Below are 15383 nucleotides of genomic sequence, written 5' to 3'. Positions count from 1 at the left end.
TTGGTATTACGAACAAAACAGAAGAGGAAAAGTAAAAATAATAACAAAGAAGAGATAATGTAGAGAAGATGTTCGAGACTCAATTGTCCACCACTAAATAGGTTCAAAATATGTGTATAATTCCAGGTTCCAATTATTAAGTTGAGAGTCGGTTTCAATCAAGAACAAACCGTAAACGCACTGCATAAGTTCTTATTACTTCCCACAATTACGAAAGCAAGATGACGCACCATTACTTAGCCTTTAAAATAATCAATCCAGATATAGACGTTATCCTTTCAATGAATTACCATAAGCAATAAACATACTGGAAGTTTGATCGAACAAGTACGCAAAACTAGTGTGGAATGCCTACCTAGCATACAATACTCTTTATTTGGTTTCACCTATTGTCCTTTAGGTTTTACTATTTTGAAATAAGCCTTAACTATTTAGGAGATCAGTCAACCTATTTCTAGCTCCACTCACAAGTTCATAATGTTCTATACATGCATTCATGAACATAAACAAGTAAGAGTTTTTTGTAAAACAAAACCAAATAAACATCTTTGATAACTTAATAACAATGAAACCAAAAATCAAACCATGTTTATCCCAGATTCAGGGCTTCTAATCTAGCCCCTAACTAGGGAAAATCAGCCACATATAGTTGAGATCATCACACAAATAAAATCAAGAATCACAAAGGAAGAACAACTGTGGAAGATGGAGATTGTCACGACCCCAAAATTTCGAGTATGAAACTCAAATTTCGAAGTCATGAAAAACTCTAAAACAATCTCAATAAATCGAAATCATTTTAATGTCACAGCGGATCATTACTGAGTTCAAAGTATAACTCAGTCAAAATGATTATTACAAACCAAATTTATAATTCAACATTATATCAGATGAAAATGTAAAAATCCTCTCAAATCCTCACCACAAGATAGATTAACACAACTTCAAGTTTTCAGAGTTGTCCGTCGATTTCCGCTAATCCACACCTGCGGAATTATCTCATATACCATCGAATAGGTGCACCGGGATTGTAAACACAAACCCGGTAAGCTTTGCAGCTCGTATGAGTAAAACAACAATATAACTCGCATAAAAATATTTACGAAAATCCACAAAGCATCAATCATAAATGCACTCATGAGTCATTAGACGGCCCATCTGGTTGTCTAATAATATGAAAATATATGTGCTCATGAGAAATTGGGCAACCCCTCTGTTTACCCAAATGCATTTATAATACGGGTACTCATGAGCGCTGGTACACCTCTGTTACCCCTCATGTTAGTACGCCGCCGACATTGGGCAATCACTTGCTACACAATATCCAAAATATGGGTACTCATAAGCCGATAACCCATCTTTTACCTCTCATGCAGTACACCGGCAGACAGACTAGAGCTCTAACTGTATCGTAACTTTCGCCTGGCCAAGGCTAGGTTCCGACATGCCAGCACGTCCGAAGACAGGTCCACAGACCACACAAAAACGTTTTAACATAACTCAAGTTAAAACCACGTATAAACAATCATCACATGATATTGTACAAATCAAATCGACATGCTCAAATAAATAAACATCAACGCTAAAATGAACTCATTCACAAAAGGAAATTATGACAGTATATAATATAGCAAACCATATATATGTACCTATTTTACCAATTATACACATACACAATCCACTATATCTTATACATATCATAGTTCATTCTTTTTTTTAATTAAGCGTAATCATGTATCTCCGCAAGGGTAGATACGTCACTGTGAGATTTTACTCACCTTATATTCCTTAGCGTAAATTCCACGATTCCAAACTCGAATCATTTACTTGTTGTGTCGATCACCTAGACTAGATAATAAGTGAATTTAGAATCGTTACGTAAAACCTTAAATGCCGAAACAGTAATAATATTTTACTGTTCAGTAATTTCTGTTTTTACGAAATTACTGTTCACATAGTTACTATTCACGTATTGCTGTATAAATACATATTAATTACGTATTCATATACGAGTATATACTGTTTAGGTATTTCTGTACATATACATACTATTTACGTATTCTTATACATCAAAGTACTATTCCCTCGTAAATACTGTCTCAATAAATAATATTTACCGATTTACCGTTCAGAAATTACTTTTACAATTACTATACGTTATTTACATTTATTGTACGTAAAATAAATTCACATTTACTATACGTAAATTACTTTTTACATTCACCGTACGTAAAAATAATTATTACAAAATTATTGTTTGAAATCACTGTTCATGCGCCGCCGCTGTGGGGTACACGCGGCACCTCCGGCGACCGCGCGTGGCGCTCTCGCGCTTCTCATTGTGTCAGCGCGTGGGGCCCACGTGCCACCTCTGAAACCGGCGCGTTACTCGCCACCACCACCCCAAAACTCTCTCTTTCTTCCTCCTCTACCCCTACGCGGCCCAAGGCCGCCTCCAAACCTCATGACGCTCCCACACGCGCGGCCCTAGGCGGCGGTACCTCCCTCCTCTCCTTCTCCTCCGAGCTTCCCCAAATCACACCAAAACAACCACAATAATCACTCTAAGCTAACCCTCACCTCTATTTGACCTTGGAGACGTCGGATTGTCACCGGAGAAGCTTGAGAGGCCGGCGGTGTCAAATTGAGCAGAGGCGAGGGGCGAGCGGCGAATCAAGGTCCCAATCTTGTCGTAGATGGCTCCATAGGTGAGGAGAGGTGGAGGCTAGCTTGCCTCGAGCATGGCATCGCCGGAGGCGGAGTTCGCAATGCGGCTGGAGGCTCGGTTGATCGTGCGGCTTCCCGGCGGCGAATGGGGACGTGTCGAGCTCGGGGTTGGTTACGGAGGGCCGTGCGAAGCTGCATGGACCGGCGGTGAGGGACACGGACGACCGGAGGTGGGAGATCGATGACAAGATTTTTCTGAGGGGGGAGAGAGAGAGAGAAGAGAGAGAAGAGAGAGAAGGAGAAAGAGGCGGGGTGAGGGGTTTTCGAAAATGGAAATCCTAATCCCTCAATTTTCTCTGTTATACCTTTTTCCAAATCGGAAACTAACTTTCGTCATTCATAACTTTCTCGTACGACGTCCGATTAGAACGCGTGACGCGTCCACGAACTCGTATCGACGAGCTCTACAACTTTCGTGAAGGGAGTTTTTGCAAACCAACGACGGAGTAAAAGTCGACTATCGCGTCGCAGAAACGTAACGTTTTTCTAAATAAGATTTCCGACGACGGTTCAGTTTTTGATTTGACAACGTCGCGAAGCAAAACACTGCGGTTTAATAATAGTACGATGTTTATTAATTTCTACAAAATCAAATAAATCGATCCCGAAAAATCGTGTCATTACAGAGATGTCGGTGGTGATTATGGTGAGTTCCTTGTAATTGTGTGAAGCAACTTGTGAGACCTTTGATGAGATTTTAGCACCTTGAGGAGATTGAAGGTAATTTATGGTAAATGATGAATATATTGAGTTTCCCCCGGTCTCTGCCTCCTTGTCTTAATTATATATCCTTGTATACTAATCCTTCCTCAATTATGATTCCTCACCGTGCTTTTTCTGCCATCCATTAGTAGTCCCTCTCTAGGTCTTCTTTTGATTATAATTGGTAGGAAGTAAATAGCAAATATTTCCAAAGATACCACAAGAAAATCTGCCGAAATCTTTAGTGAGACATAAGAATCCTAAGTCAAATGAGATTAACTCTTCCTCTCTTTTTTACTCCGCAGCAACAACTTACACAAGAAATTCCATGGCCTTCCCTTCAAAATTCCAATCAATTGAATAATCACAATTCATGCTTGATATCTCTACTTCGTATCAAAAGCTTCAATTGCATCACTTAAGCTCCCATTAGCATTAAGTTGCTTACGAAATGCCTTAAAACAATAAAGAAGTTAATATAACATTTTAAAGGAAATTAACAAGTATAAATGTAAAGATTTACATTATAATATCATCACATAAATGCTCATATCACTATATTAAAGTAATTTCATAGCATTGAACATAAACAAGATTGATCATTGCTATGATAAAATAATTTCATAGGCATTGAAGAGATTATACTTGCTAATTACTATGATAAAGAACTTTCATGAGCAAGAGAATGTAGTAAAAATGGTGCTATGTTAATGCAATATGGGTTGTTTGAGTACCAATCTGTTTCATGGCAATCAGATTGAAACAAAATATGCAAAACAAACTGCTCAGCTTAATCTATGCCACCATATAGATTTGTGCCATGGATGGTTGTCCATAATAAACCACTTGCAGAGGACTATGAAAATTTTATGGCCTACATTTATAAGTCATACAAAGGAAAATATATTGAAGCTTGCAGATTGATCGCTACATAACTGAATGAATTGGGCGTGAAAAACCAATTTCTTGAGTTTGCGTAGCAGAACAAGGATGAAACTCTACCTCAGAAGCCCGACATGTAAACATTTTGCCAATTATTTATAATATGATAATTGAACCTAAAGTTGATTAATATATAATTGAAAATGACTGGTAATATAATATGGTCTGACATGTCTTTTGTTGTTCAATTCTTATCTTTTGTGAAAAGAAAACTTTTATGAGCATATGATTATGAATGTGTAATTTCATGAGCATCATAATCAATTTGGTTTAGGTCTACTCTAAGTTTATTAGAAATATTATATGTCATAGAAGTCTTTAATATTGTGATACTATTATTCCTCTCTTGTTTCTTAGAATGTAAAACATGCAAAGACCTAAATATGCTAAATTGGACTTCAATTAACAACGGGTGACTAACATTGACAATCGCCTCATTGCAAGACAAGTGTCAAATTAGTTATACAAAATAAAACATATAAAATTTTGATAAAGTATGAGGTTCATCTTAAAGAAGAAGATAGATATGGCAATGAGCCAATGACGTCAATCTTAAAATTGCAAAACATCAAATTTGCTAAGATCATATAGATGTTGCAACTTTGGATTGGTGCATTTTCAAGAATGTTAAGTAAATGGCTTTTATTCCTTAGTTTACGAGTTAAAAATTATTTGGTTCGACAAAATCATGACATTATCGATGGTAATATTATTGACAAAGAGTCAAATAATTATTGTGTACACTTATATTTTAAGTACCAACAAATTTCATAAAGTGATAACAAGCATAATGTTGTATTACCTTATGACACATATGTAAATAAGTATCTATCAAGAACAACCTATTTTAAGAACTACATTGTATTCATTATGTTCTACAATGAATTCAAAAAGAATGTCATGAATTGATTGAACCAGCTTGCAGACATATATGATATGTAAATGTTCTATCACCACACCGTAATATGTGATAAATCCTTAAAGAATATGTATTTATGTTGGACATGAGTCTCAAATGATATATATAGTCTGTTGTTAGGGGGAGATAAGAACAAAGAATGTTCAACAAGAACAAGATGAAGTGTTTGATAGGAGCATTTTATGCGATGATATTATAGTGTAAATCCTTGCATTTATATTTGTTTATTTCCTTAAGAATAATATAGTAACTTAGTTGTGTTTTTATGTAATTTGTGGAGTAATTGAGAAGCAATTGAGTTTAATTGAGAAACAATCTCTCTATTTCCTAATAGATATGGATTACAAGAAGATTTAGAGAGATATTAGGAGAGGTTGCCGATGTTGAGAGAAATGAGGAAAATATAATCATAATTGGAGAAGGATTGAAGATCATTGTTAATTATGCACCGCACGTAGATGAGAGCTAGGGTATCCTCAATGATTAAGGAGCATATATATAAGGCTTGACGTCAACATAAAGGAGGTGACATAGACCGAGAGATCATATTCATTCACCATTCAAAACTCCTCAAGTTCACTTTTCATCTCCTCAAGCCACATTCACCATCAATCTCCTCAAGGACGAGTCCACATCTTCTCGAGCTCACCTCCATATTTCATCAAGGATTTTTAATAATTGGTTTTACTTTGTGTAATTTTTAGAAATATGAGTAGCTAAATCTTTTGTGTTAGGGGTTAAGTTAGAAGCCCCAGTCATGTCGAACGTTTTTGCAAGTTGGCCTAGTTACTTTTATTTATGCTAACAGTGAGATTGATTGTCTATTTATCAATTTATAGATAATTTTTGCATGCCTATTTTCTATGCAGGCTAACTTAGAATGTTTGTATGTAATCGGTGCTAGACTTAGGTTAAACAATTCACCTAATCGTTTTGTTTATTTTGTCAAACGTAGTAAAGACTAGAGTACAATAGTCAGGAATCAAATAGTTAGGGTTGCATAGTAGATAACTTCTATACTAGTTTGGACTCTATAATCATTCAAATTTCCACATGTTTTTTTAATGATATATGCATCTATCGAATAGACTTGTTTATGTGCTTTTCACTAAGAGTTTTGAGATTGCATGCTTAGAATGTTTTTTTAACGAAAAGTGTGTTTCACGACGTTAAATAACTCAAGGGAAGTAGTAAGATATTATGCAGTGCATTCACGGTTTGTTCTTGATTGGTTTCTTTATCTCAGCGTAGTAAAAGAATTAAGTTACTTGTTGTGTTCAATCATAATTGGTGGTGGACAATTGAATCCCTAACCTCATCTCCATCTGATCTTTATCAAGTCTATTTTGAATTATTTATCATTGTTCTTTTATTCTTCTCATTATAATCATAAACCCCCAATTCATTGGTCTAGTTTATTTAGTTAGTTATATTTTCTTTTTGTGTGCGAATTAAATACCCTCAGTTTCGACATCGAACGATCTTTACTTATTCTTTACTACAGTTGAGAATATTTTGTAGGGTTAATTGTAAGACTATTTTTGTGTATCAGTGTTGTTGTCTGGCCCCACTTATATGTCTCATCTTGATCCCTAAACCGCACAATATGACCGTGGAGTGCTTAGAATACTACTCAATCTTCATAATGTAAATTTCGACGTCTTATGTGTTTTCTGATATTGATAAAGTGATGAGATCACATATACATGGGTACAAGCATGTCTGCAATGATTGTAGTCTACTCAAGAGGATATGGTACCACAAAAAATGGGCATGCTACAACCAGCTCTATTGATCATCGATACTCAAATTCGTCTCATTATGATATTTATGGATTATGGTTAATTATCATTGGGGAACGCCTCACATGTTTAAATATATTCCTAACAATAAAGAGATCTCTACAAAATACATATTAAGACGTAATGATATTGAACCCCTCTAGTGTCGTCCCTTTTTATCAAAACTCCTTGTTAATGTTTTAGTGGACTTTGCTAGAGTATTTCTTAGATCCACACGAACATCGTTCCCAAACTAGTTATGTTTTTAACGAAGGGGTACATTGTGATATCTTAGAGGTGTACCAAGCATATTTCATCCTTAAATCTTTTTATCAATAACATGTTCTTTCAAGATTTTACTAAATGAAGTTCGACATGAAGAATTTTGAGGCATGTTTATTTACTAAATCTTTGCCTAAGGCTACATTTGAAAGACATGTGAAATGTATATATACTTAAGTTATAAGAGTTCCCATGATTGCAAGAATCAGGAGGAGTCATATACGTCAACCGGATTTTGGCATATACATGTCATTTTCAAATATAAAAGGTGTATTGTACTCTTTTTCTTTTTGATTGAGATTATTTTTGTCCCATAGGGTTTTCTTTTTACTCGGCAAGGTTTTTGATGAGGCAACAAGAGAAAGTTCATGTTTGGACTATATAAGGGGAAGTGTTTAAAGATAATATTATCTGATGTACTTATCCAAACATAACTCACTTAACAATTTAGAATCAGTCACCATGAGACTTGCTCTAAAGATTACGTTAGATAGAATTAGTTGTATATGACTCTATGACCACAGTAGACTTTTTTATAAAAGGGCACATATCTATCAATCAAATTCAAATTGATTCGTCATTCGTTATTCTTATATACGTTGTTTATATATCTCTATTTTCTCCATTTTCCTACATCATAATATAATCTAGACGAAGCAAAACCTGGCCTCGACAACTTCGAATTCCTTGTGGGTGGCATCTGTTGCGAATCTCAAATCTCACCTACACTGATGGTCTGGGAGGACTTTTTCGTCGAGCATCAATCCCCTCTGCCTGCTTGTTTGAGGTCATTATCTCAATGAAATTGGCCAAGTCTGGCAGCATGATACAATTTATCGACATGTACGATTCACTTTGACTATGTAAGCCTTTGTGACAAATCGGCTACGGTGTCCTTTATTTTTTTATTTTTTTTCTTTTTCCTTGAATGTCCAATCCATCGATCCATACTAAAGCAAAAAATAATGTAAGTAGTAATGTAGTATACAATTATTGTTTAAAATATTCCAACACTTAAAACCGCATGTAAATTAATCTACGTACTTCTGCATAAATAGTAGATGTATTTGCAAATACATATATAGAGATTTAGAAAACCGAAATGAGGCATAAGATGCTGCACTGCTTTTGGCTTCTTGCATCACGTCTTGTTCTGCAATTCAGATGTTAACAAATTCCAAGTGAGATACTTACACCATAATTGTTTCCCAAAAGAAACTAATGTTAGTTTGAGATCGAGATATGGGACTGTACCTCATCATATTTCATTACATTTGTTTCGATCCGGTGGCCTTCTTTGCACTCACATTGAACAACAGTAGCTAATTACAATAGAATTACAACAATCAATGAAACTAATCCAATTAGAGAAATGTGTGTGTGAGTGTGCCTAACTGCCTATCATTGCATATTCTATTGTTCACACAGAAGAACACACGGCCGAACTCAATTTAAGGATGTAGACCTAATAATGGATGGTAATCTGCGTTGTGTGTGTGCGCGTTTCAAATTTGTGCTATATATATACAATCAACATATGCCAGCACACACCTGTTATTAGTTGCATTAGAATTTACAGCAGGCTCGTCCCCCAGAGTGAGACAAGATAATGGTGTTGAAAGGAACTCCAAAGGATCAGATTCACTGCAACTGCTTGAACTTTCCAGTGGCGATGTAATACGATCAGATTCTCTGCAACTGCTTGAATATTCCAGTGGCCATGTAATTGGAACAACACTGTCCCTATAGCAATTGATAAGGAATGGATGATGCAGGTTATAAACTAGACTCATAAAACACTTGCAGTAATGTTTAAAAAAAGTAGCAGACAAGTATATGAGTTCATAATACAATCATACCCCTCAAGACTTCTTTGTTTGCAGCGATTGACCTTGTCCATTGTGTAGCATCCAAAAATGATGTTAAGACGCTTTACAAGTTCTGGTACCTTAAAATGTTGCACAATATCCCAAACTTGTATGATCTGCACTTGTTGTGAATTATCTTGCAGAATGTCCACACTCCATATCAAATTCAGGTTTAGATGAACTTCATACTTGTTTAACAGCTGACAATATGTTCCGCCATAAACTTTCGCCTCATGAGATTGGCGCCAACCATTAGAAAGCTTTTTCAGTAGAGAAGCCACTCCACGATGAATCTCAGGGTCTTTAAATTTTGCAATGGATTTTTTAAATTCATTGGCAAAGTAAACCTGTATAGGTGCAGATATATTGACTAAGGGGTAGAATAACAGCAAGGGATATACAGAAGAAAATAAATATAAGAACAAAAGGAAAAAAGCTAAGAGCATGAATTCTAAGGAATACAGGTGAAGCATAGAACAGTACTATTGTAAGGCTAGAATGAAAATTAATGATGACTGTACCTTCCATTTTGCATTTCTGAACAGCAGAGAATCAGAATTGAATAAAACTTGAACCTGGTTAAGATCCACGAGGGCAGATACCATAGCATGGGACAAGTTAGTGTCTTCATCAGCATTGTAAAAACAATTGCGATTCTTGGCATCGATAATTAGCTTCTTCCAAATAGAGTTACTGTTACACAAGGTCGGTCCATTCCCCAATATCCAAAGACAATGCCTAAACATGCAGAAACAAGTCAAAAACCACTTATACGAACAAGTACATATGTCTACAGTCTACACTATCAAACGAGTAGATCTGATTAATCTAGCTGTGTACTCCATCCATCAACAATGTAGGTTATGTATTCATGTAGCTATAATATTGCAATTGTATGTAGAGTGTAGAGTTGTACCGTGCACGTGTTAGGACAACATTAGCTCTTTGAGGATTTGACAGGAAACCAATTGATCCATTCCAATTACATCTAACAGTGGAGATGATTATCACGTCCTCTTCACCACCTTGGAATCCATCAACAGACCGCACACTTACAGAGAAGTCAGTTCCTGCTATATGATCTTTACAGTATTCTTTCACTCTCTCTTCTATTTCATAGACTTGGGCATTGTAAGGTGATATGATCCCAACACTAACCTTCTTCCTTGTTTGAGTAAATTCTTGGGTTTGAAAAGCAAAAGTAAGACAAAATTAAGTAAGGGACCTGAAATTTTGTTATCTCTATGACAATAAGCCAAAATAGAAAACAAGACATCTCAAAAAAGCTTACCTTTGTAAAGGCTAAGAACTATCTGACAGACAACAGCAACCTCAACCATATTTTTCGGACTGTGTCCACGACCAAATTCTTCTTTTCCATCTGCAATGTTGATGAAGTAGGGTCCAAAAAATTTTCCCTCAAGGAAGCATTTTTGATAGCTTCCTTTTCTTACATTTGGACCATCTAAAATCTGGTTATTGTAAAACTTCTTTTTCGGAAATTGGCTAATTGATGGATGCATCCGATACTGGACATTGAGAAGGTGCTTCTTATGTCCCAATTGGAATAGTCTTTCAAACAAACTCCTTCCGAAACCAGCACTCTCTGCAATCTAATTAACAAGCCATACACAGTCATTTGTTGTGGTATTAAAGACGAGATATAAAAGGACACTGCAAATGTTAAAATGAACATAAAAATAAGGACAGAACAGAAACCTTGCTTTTAACCATAGCAGGAAGTTGCCTCTCATCTCCTATTAGAATAGCATGTCGAAGGCCAGGTAGTTGTAAGGGGATTACCGATTCACACTCTTTAAGCTGAGCAGCTTCATCAATGACTAAAATTTCCAGTGGCTTGATTGCTTCAGCATGCAGTCTTGCCGAGGTTGATGCAGTACAAAATATTATGCAAACGTTTTCCAAACACAGCTTCCTTATTGCCTGACTATCATTAGACTTTGGAACGGAAAATGCACGAAGTGACCTCAGTATCACAACACAATCGTTTGCAACCGATTGAAACCTTTCACTAGCAATGCCAACCCCCTTAAACACTAAAGATTTAACTGTCTTGAGCAATTCAATAGCTCTAATCATGTATTTCACCACATTTAATGAAATGCAAGAAGTTGGCAAGTGAGTGTACAAGTTTACCATACACAGGGTCAGATTTTCACCAATGACGATATGATTCTGCTTCAGGAATTCCTCAAACGTCAAAACATCAATACTATCATCACTTGACGAGTTCTTACGATCACTATCTTCACCATTATTGGCACATCTTTCCGTTCCCTTTTTCAAAGGCAGTGAATACTGTTTCTTCTTCACAAACTCCTCAAACGTCAATAAACCATTGTGATAATCACTTGATGAGTTCCCACTATCACCATAGTATTTCTCCCTTCTCTCTTTTAAATACAGTGAGTATTTTATCTCCTTCACAACCTGTTCAAACGTCAATATACTATTGTTAACATGACTTGTTGAGCTCCTATCACCAGAATCATTTTCATAATGGTATTCCCTCCTAATTGATTCCAAATACAATGAGTATTGTTTGTCTGGATCCTGAAGCAAATCTATCATTGACTGTAGCCAATGTTGCCAACCAGACAATGGAGCAAAACATTTGGACAGAATATTTTCACGATGATCAAGATAAACCTCAAGAAGGTCATCATTATTATCAATCTTCAATCTCTTTCTATTCCCAAATAGAATTATATCTCCAAGTCCATACTTGTCATTCTCTGATGATTGGTTAACCAATTTCACAAGCCGTTTTGTTACTTCTACGATGGAAATGTTGGTGGGAGTGCATGTTAGTGTTTTGCACTTCAACTGAAACAATGCAAACAGTGATAGACCAACTGTCTTTGTTTTTCCAGTCCCTGGAGGACCCCATATAAGCTGGACTGCATTCTGGTGATGGCACTTACTCAAACTAATACAGTTCAAAACTGCAGCCTCTTGGGAATCATTTAGATCGGAACACATTTCAGGCCACATTGGAGAAAGCGCAGGGAAGCTGTTTTCTTTGGAACAACAAATTGTGCAAGAATTCTGACCCTGAGAAACAGAGATATCAGTGGGAGTTGTATAACTTGTATTAATCTTTCATAATCCTTAATTATTAGGCAACATACACGTGCTAATCTTAAATATGAAGTTAGGTGAGTAAGGTTCATGATGTTAAGAAAAGATAGAAGTTCAGAAGAATACATGTGATGAGTTTGGTGGTTGCACTTGCAGAACACTCCTGAGCAGATTTTTGTTTGCGCCTGATTCTAAGTTCAAACCTTTCCATACACGTACGTTTGTTGTCAAATTCATGAGGCATACAGCAAATAGTGTATCACTCTTACTCATAACCCTTTTGTTTCCTGGCATTCCTCCCTTGATGGACTTTGATGCAAGTATCAGAAGTATATCTGAACTCCCGCGTGGTGATCCAATAACATAAGCAATAAGATAGGAATTTCTGGATCTGTTCAAATCATCAATGTGTTTTGGTCTCACATCGGTGAGTGCAATGATGTCACCAGATTCTGGCTCATATGCTCCTACAGAATCTCCTCCTCCTCTCCTCTTGTATGTAATTTGGTAAAAAAGGTCTTTAGGTGGTTTGTGATCCTTGGAAGTTTCAACAGTCAGAATTTCACAGGCAGGTGACCGCGAGAGGGACATCACACTTGAGCGTAAATCTTCATGTGTTTCCTCTAGAAGTGAAGGGACAAATTCTCTAATGTAACTCATTACATTCGAAAATGTCTCAGGAATCTTAGTTACCTGTAAGTAGACCACCAAACATATAATGATACAAATATAACATCGTTTATCGTAAGCTGAATATGGATTCCCAGTACGTCACTGTCAAATCTGTAATCTATTCTGCAATCTAACATCATTTATTGTGTACTACTGCAAAATAATGGTTAGGGGGAGGAAACACTTGCGAATTTTAACATTTGAGTTGTTAATTCAAAGTTTTCAACGTAATTTGAATTCATCTGCTTCTTTACTGGATGAGAAAAACATTTAATGACAAGATACACAATAAGCGTATAAAGATTAAGAAATTTTTCGTAAATCACAACACACCAAAACTAAACATAAACCGAAAGCATGTGTTCAAAGTTTGCTATCCTACAAACGTATTCTGTAAGCAATTAAAGAACACCCATAGAAGAAAACGACACAAAATGAAAATTGACTACAATGAGGCTAGCAGTACAACAGACAGAAGAGGCAAACCTGGTTTTTATAATGATCTATATTAAGAACATCTCTTATAGACCAAGAAAAGACCTCATCAATCAATTTCCTGCCCGGCACTTCTCTCTTGACCTTACTACTCTCCCTTTCCATTATCTAAATAATTTTTTTCTTCTGGTTGCTCTCAATTTGTACTGTCTAGTTTGATCATCTCCATTAAGCTATGCGGCTCATTGCTCTTATGTTTGATTAATGTACCTGGCTTTGAAGGAGAGCATCGTTTTGTGTACAGTGAAAGGTAACAAGAAAAAGAGAGTCAAAGATGTCGACCTTCCCAGTACCCCACTAAGGTATTCCTTAGTTGAAGAGCTTATTTTCCTATTGGCAACGTACAACTACTCTTTTCCAAAGTCTATATATATATAATTACATATAGGTGGAGTATCTTCCTGGCTTTTTTTATGCCTAACAAGAAGAAATAATGGCACTTCATCTTGACTAGTCACCGCTTTGATTTCCATTCCTGTTGTAAATCGAGTGTAATGACCCGATTTTTCAGAAATAATTTATTTGAATTCTTATAAATTAATAAGTTCGTAAAATTATTAAACCGTATTTGTTTCGCTTCGCGACATTTTTAAATCGAAAACAGAACCGTTGTCGGAAATCTAAATTGGAAAAACATTACGTTTCCGTGACACGAGAATCGACTTTTACTCTGTTGCTCGTTTCCGAACACCTCTTTCACGAAAGTTGTAGAGCTCGTCGATACGAGATCGTGGACACGTTACGCGTTCTAATCGGATGTCGTACGTGAAAATTATTAACGACGAAAGATAGTTTCTGATTTGGAAAATGGTATAAAAAGGAAATTTTAGGGATTAGGGTTTCCATTTTCGGAAACCCCTCACCCGCCTCCCTCTCCCTTTCTCTCTCTTCTCTCTCCCTCTCTCCCCGTGTCATGACCCCGAAATTTCAAGCATGAAAACCCTAATTTCGAATTCATGAAAAACGCTAAAACAATCTCAATAAATCGAAATCGTTTTAATGTCACAGTGGATCATTACTGAGTTCACAACACAACTCAGACAAACCAATTATTACAAGCCAAATTAATAATTCAACATTACATCAAATGGAAATGTAATAATCCTCACAAATTCTCACATAAATCCACACAAATCCTCACCACAAGATGGAAAATGAACGACTTCGAATCTTCAGAGTTGTCCTTCGATTTCCACTAATCGACACATGCGGAATTATCCCCTACACCATCGAATAGGTGCACCGGGATTGTAAACACAAACCCGGTAAGCTTTACAGCTCGTATGAGTAAAATAACAAATACCACTCGCATATCAATATATACGAAAATCCACAAATCAAACAAATATAAATGCAATCATGTTAAATTAGACGGCCCATCTGGTTGTCTAATAATGTGAAAATATATGAACTCATGAGAATTGGGCAACCCCTCTGTTTACCCAAATGCATTTATAATACGGGTACTCATGAGCGCTGGTACACCTCTGTTACCCCTGAATCAGTACACTGCCGACATTGGACAACCATCTGTCATCTAATATCAAAAATATATATGGGTACTCATAAACTGATAACCCATATGTTACCTCATATGCAGTACCCCGGCAGACAGACTAGAGCTCTAACTGAATCGTAACTTTCGCCCGGCCAAAGGCTAGGTTCCGACATGCCAAACACGTCCGAAGACTGGTCCGAAGACATAAACACGTCTGAAGAAAAAACACATCCGGAGACAAACACGTCCGAAGACAAAACACGTCCGAAGACATAAACAGGTCCGAAGACAAAACACGTTTTAACAAAACTCAATGTTAAAACCAAGTACAATAAGCATCACGTTATATTGTACAATCAAATCAAAAAGGTCGATATATATATCTCATCATCACA

General features: G+C 36.3%; 2 protein-coding genes across 3 annotated transcripts in view; both read right to left on the bottom strand.

Annotated features, from left to right (window-relative positions):
- Positions 1-8368: 8368 nt before the first annotated feature.
- LOC126782809 (uncharacterized ATP-dependent helicase C29A10.10c-like) overlaps positions 8369-15383 on the bottom strand; it is a 72728-nt gene continuing 65713 nt past the window's right edge. Inside the window, exon 11 of the mRNA XM_050508133.1 lies at positions 8369-8506. The gene's annotated coding sequence lies outside the window, so the exon portion shown is untranslated. The remainder of the gene's footprint in view (positions 8507-15383) is intronic.
- LOC126782808 (uncharacterized) lies at positions 8383-13685 on the bottom strand. Of its 2 annotated transcripts, XM_050508132.1 has the most exons (12): positions 13482-13685; positions 12450-13016; positions 11501-12296; positions 10941-11461; positions 10513-10834; positions 10138-10402; positions 9743-9959; positions 9213-9568; positions 9045-9096; positions 8905-8996; positions 8608-8675; positions 8383-8506 (listed from the first exon to the last, which is right to left on the bottom strand). In XM_050508132.1, exons 1-11 carry the CDS (start codon positions 13593-13595, stop codon positions 8657-8659), a joined length of 3321 nt encoding a protein of 1106 aa, XP_050364089.1. In that variant the 5' UTR covers positions 13596-13685; the 3' UTR covers positions 8383-8506; positions 8608-8656. The 2 variants fall into 2 exon arrangements, with proteins under 2 accessions (XP_050364089.1, XP_050364088.1); XM_050508131.1 differs by having other exon boundaries at positions 8905-9096.

This window comes from Argentina anserina, chromosome 2 (genome assembly GCF_933775445.1).
Source record: "Argentina anserina chromosome 2, drPotAnse1.1, whole genome shotgun sequence".
NCBI classification, from domain to species: Eukaryota; Viridiplantae; Streptophyta; class Magnoliopsida; order Rosales; family Rosaceae; genus Argentina; species Argentina anserina.
Note: the sequence above shows the minus strand (reverse complement) of the source record. Positions and strands in the feature narration are given on the sequence as shown.

What these genes read in the sequence shown, in the direction of transcription:
- LOC126782808 (XM_050508131.1), bottom strand. Translation starts at nt 13,595, where the DNA reads ATGGAAAGGGAGAGTAGTAAGGTCAAGAGAGAAGTGCCGGGCAGGAAA. An exon ending in CTGCTATGGTTAAAAGCAAG is followed by an intron (nt 10,835 to 10,940) that starts GTTTCTGTTCTG and finishes CTTGTTAATTAG; the next exon opens with ATTGCAGAGAGTGCTGGTTT. An exon ending in GTTGTCCTAACACGTGCACG is followed by an intron (nt 9,960 to 10,137) that starts GTACAACTCTAC and finishes CTGCATGTTTAG; the next exon opens with GCATTGTCTTTGGATATTGG.